At 36.9% G+C, this 4,811-nt stretch overlaps 1 protein-coding gene across 2 annotated transcripts; it reads left to right on the top strand.

The window, feature by feature from the left end:
- The first annotated feature begins 1,028 nt into the window (after positions 1–1,028).
- Positions 1,029–4,135, top strand: LOC111371296 (transcription factor bHLH62-like). Of its 2 annotated transcripts, none has more exons than XM_022993195.1 (8): positions 1,029–2,133; positions 2,206–2,439; positions 2,635–2,700; positions 2,797–2,865; positions 2,954–3,025; positions 3,191–3,406; positions 3,539–3,638; positions 3,757–4,135. In XM_022993195.1, the coding sequence occupies exons 1-8, from the start codon at positions 1,321–1,323 to the stop codon at positions 3,792–3,794; spliced, it is 1,608 nt and encodes a 535-aa protein (XP_022848963.1). In that variant the 5' UTR covers positions 1,029–1,320; the 3' UTR covers positions 3,795–4,135. The 2 variants fall into 2 exon arrangements, with proteins under 2 accessions (XP_022848963.1, XP_022848964.1); XM_022993196.1 differs by having other exon boundaries at positions 1,030–2,133; positions 3,539–3,626.
- The last annotated feature ends 676 nt before the right edge of the window (positions 4,136–4,811 follow it).

A 4,811-nucleotide genomic window follows, 5' to 3' on the forward strand; every position in this document is an offset into this window, starting at 1 on the left:
GCCCCCCCCCACCCCCTTCCCCAAGATTTGTCGAGTTTAAACCATCAAATGTGCAAATTAAATATGATGTCGACTAGTTAACAAAGAATGATCGTAAAAATATTACATTATGACGGTACATGTGAGGTGGTGTTAAGAATTTGCATCAGAAAACAATTACTACTGTCCAACCAAACAATGTATGTTTGAATTTGACATACATATCTCTTTCTTATTGGGAGTCTACTCGGATATCTTGTAGGACCTCTACTCTTCTACTCCAGGTCTTGTATAGATACGCACGAAAAAGTGATCCTAGGTGGGTGTAGGGGTTGTGTTTGTCAACAATAATGAGTTCCTCGTCAAGTCAATTTAGTGGGTGCGAAAACACTTGCATAAATCAGGGTAATAGATACAAGGAATAATTCTAAAAGAAACTATGCATGCTCAAGGATGGACTAAACTCGTAAACTACCAAAGATAAGGATAATCGTCAAGATCTTATTCTGAGATAAAAAAGATGTCCCACCACTATAGGCATGTCATTTCCTCTGTCATCATTGAGAAGATCTTGTCGACAAGACCATACGATAAGTTACTAAAATGAACATGAGATGGGAGGGCGACCTCTTTAGTAGACTTTTTGAAAAAAAAACAATTAGCGACATCTGGAGACATGTTCTCGCTCCTTCTGAACGAAATGCAGGAGGATGAAGTCTTTCCAAGGATTTCTAGAATAGGGTAAAGTTCAATCCTTACGACGGAGATAAGAAAATGGTTCTAGATATTTATTCACCATTTTGCAAATTTATAAAGCATTTATAAGTCCATTGTCAAACATGGATTTACATATTTTACATTTGATATTTTAAATTTTTTAAAGCCTTGAAATTACCAAGTGGTAATTTCAAGAGAGAAAAGTGGACATTTTTGTGCTTTGACGTTTAAGGCCCGGCATTTACCCTACCAATCCATCTTCCACCACATTTTACGCTTCACAGAGAATTTCAGTATAAAAAAAATGTCAAACCTTTTCCCTTTTCTCTATATAACTTCATACACACCCTTCAGTTTTCCTTCCCCTTTTCCTTTCCTTTCCCTTCTCTTTGCTTTCCTTTTCTTGCCCAAACAAAATATTTCTCCTTCCTCATTTATTCCTGCAATTCTTGCATTCAAAGGTCACCGCACATTTCATTCCCCCTTTCTTCTTCGCCTTTTACTAGACCTTCTGTTCTGTCTTTATATATGCATTAAGAATATCATAATTCTTTCACAGTTTAAGCTCATTCTTGAAAGAAATCACCTTTTTTTAGTTGAATTTCATCTGGGTTTTCTTTCCTGATGGATAGAGTGATTTCTGAAAACTGGAATTCGCCACCGCAGTTTGAAACCACTTGGAATGGAATGAATTGCAATGCAGAAGAATCTTTTCTTGACCCCAATTGGGACAAGACTTGTACAGATCAATTTACTCATTTTGAGCCAGTTTTAAGCTCAAATTCAAGCTTTTCAAATGATTTTCCCCTCCGGGAGTTGATTGGAAAATTGGGTATTGGAAACTCCAGCGGGTTTCCGCCTACTGTAACAACCGCCGCCCCCTCCATGGCGGCGGCTACTAATGATAATAATACCAACAATTCTTGCTTCAGTACGCCCTCAAACTCTCCCCCTAAGCTGCATTTTCCAATCCCTGATCAAATTAACACGCGTCATATGGGGAATTCACTGCCTCCGACCCCTCCTCTGCCTTCACTTCCTGGTGATCCAGGTTTCGCGGAGAGGGCGGCCAAGTTTTCGTGCTATGGCAGCCAGAGTTTCAATGGACGGACAAGTCCATTTGAATCAAACAATGCTATGGGGAGTGGGAATTTAACCCGGGTTTTGAGCACTCCCTCTCTTAAGCAAGTTGGATCTCCAGTGGGAAACAAGAACTTGAATCATTCACAGATGGAAATTAGGTCTTTCGACGGGATGGTTGATAAGAAATGGAGAAAATTATCTGGGGCAGGTGCCAATTCCAATGAGGAATCCTCTGTTTCTGAGCAAATCCCTAGTGGAGAAATTGGTTTAAAACCTCCAAATGAACTCAATTCCAGGAAAAGGAAAGCTGTTTCTAAAGGAAAGCCCAAGGAGGATTCATCAACTTCAGCTAAGGTATAGATATTTTGTCGAATTTATAACAATCTATTTTAAGTGTGTAATTATAAAACAAGTTTTTCATTTCAGGGATTTGAAGATGACAACTATGCAAAAACCAAGAGATCAAAGCCTCAAGCAATTAGCAAAAATGAAAATGATGATGTTAAAACAGAGGAGGAAGCTAAGGGGAATTCTAATGGTTCCGAGGATGAAAATGAGAAACAAAAGGCTAATCCAAAGTCCCCAGAGCCACCGAAGGATTACATTCATGTTAGAGCAAGAAGGGGTCAAGCGACTGACAGCCATAGTTTAGCAGAACGAGTATGCATTTTAGACAATTTCTTGAACAATTCATTGGCATTTAATGTGATTGCCATAGCGTAATGGTAGCCGATAAGATTGGACTCTCTGGTAGATATAGTTATGAAGTCATAGCCGGCCCCAAAATTATTCAGAACATGCTTAGTTTCTTGTCGATCACTTTGTCATGACGTTCTTCATTGTTCTTTAATTTAGGTTAGACGAGAAAAAATCAGCGAAAGAATGAAGCTTCTTCAGGATCTCGTACCAGGCTGCAATAAGGTTTGCAGCATTGTTTGCTAAATTAAAATGCTTTATTTGTTAAATTAGTATATCAAGTTCATCAGCAATTTTTCCTTCAAAAATTTATTGTTTTAGGTGACTGGAAAGGCTCTAATGCTTGATGAAATCATTAACTATGTTCAATCATTGCAACGCCAAGTTGAGGTAGACAATCCATTAAAAAAGCTGGTACTTAAAGGTTTTGTTTTTAACTTTTGTTGGATTAATGGTGTTCGAACTAAACTTTCTGCAGTTCCTGTCTATGAAATTAGCCTCAGTAAATCCAAGACTGGATTTTGAAATGGAAAATCTTCTCTCCAAGGATGTGAGTAAATTTTACCTCGGTTTATTTGTTTTTATATATGTTCGAGTAGATCTAGTAATGAACTGAATGGAGTCGAGAGAAAAGATTCATTTAGCCGAGCCCAAAATTTATTGTTGTTCAAATATTTGGAATTTCTGAAATATGATTTGTTGGGTGTCCATTCAGATGTTTCAAGAAAATGGAAACCTGTCCCAACCTCTGTACCCTTTGGATTCCTCAGCACCAGCATTCTACCATCATCAACCCAAGCAGAATGTACAACTACATGATGCCAATTTTTCCAGGGGACCATTGAATCAATGTTCAATGGACCCTTTAGATGCCCACAACGTAGGCATTCAATTGTCTTCAGTTGATGGATTTGGCGAACGTCTTTCTCAGGTAATCAATTGTTCGAACTCGAAAATCTTGTTCACTATACTGTTGAGTACCATGTATCAAACATGCACTATAAATTATGCAGAAATGCAAATTTACTTTATCTGATATTTGTATCAACCTCATTTTTTCCAGTTCCCAGCATTCGATGGCCATGATTTGCAAAGCATTGTTCAGATGGGTTTTGGCCAGGATCCTGTCAAAGAGAATGCATTTCATTCAGGTAACTTTCAAGGTAAAGACAAGAAAGATTTGGAAAAAAGTATCAGCAGAATAAATATTGTTTAGGATTATCAGAAAATGTTTTTCCTGTGTTTTAAAACTTGTCACTCATAAGTACTTGTTTTATGCAGTTACAAATCAAACATCCCAAACGAAAGTTGAGCTGTGATCACCACTCGTTTATGCTCTACTGGTGCCCGAAAGGAGAAACAGGCTGCTGTAAATACAAAAAGAACTTAGTACAAGATGTTCAATGAAATGCTAATTCGAGAAAATTATTTTTTCCGTCTTAGTTTCATCCTTTGCATTTTATTTCGATATTGTAGTGATGAATTCATGTTTCCAATTTTTTATGGTGTGCTTTTACAATTAGCCACTGTATAATCCTAGAAGGATAGGCCTATTTCTGGTGCAAAGTCTTAACAGCGCCATATATGTACTGATCTTATGTAATGTAAGTTATTCTTAGTGGAAATGAGAACTGATCTTTCCATGGTCGTTCTTTGTTTAGCAGTCGACATCGCACTTATTGGCATGTTTGATGGTTTAAACTAAACAGGATTAAAGAAGAAAATATATTGTATAATAATGTCTAGTCTATCATATCGTTTACGTCAATTCTTGAAGATTCAGTGCAATCTTTCTCAAGATTTTCACGCGGTTGGGCCAATTTCAAGTGTTAAAATTGCGTTTCTGGTGGTTATGGCTTATGATAGTTACTTATGTTGTAACCAGCTGTATAAGTGGGGCTCTTTTCTTTCAAAAGTCTTAATACAAATGATAAATTTGATTAACGTTTGTTTTAGTCTATCATAATTTCAGGCACATTTTGTGGGCACCTTTTAGTTTCACAGATAAACCAGAAACTGAACCTTCTATTCTTATTTTCACCCTGCACTGAACAATCCAAAGGCTGGAACTTTGAACCAGTCATTTACAGCATATGCATACATATTTTTTTATGTATATACATGAACGAAAAAGGAATCCCAGGTTGTCATTGGTGAGATTCTGACTAGACTCAATGAATTTAAGTGCTTTGAAAAATTAAATTTTAAATTTTATATCACATAATATGAACAGAAAAAGGTTAAGTAGTGGAGTAGGGAGCATGAAAAGATGCTCCTAAAAGATTTATGAATCATTTGATGATAGGTGGTTAGTGAAAAATCAAGTTTTTTGGGTG

This window comes from Olea europaea, chromosome 22, assembly GCF_002742605.1.
Source record: "Olea europaea var. sylvestris chromosome 22, O_europaea_v1, whole genome shotgun sequence".
In the NCBI taxonomy this organism is placed as follows: domain Eukaryota; kingdom Viridiplantae; phylum Streptophyta; class Magnoliopsida; order Lamiales; family Oleaceae; genus Olea; species Olea europaea.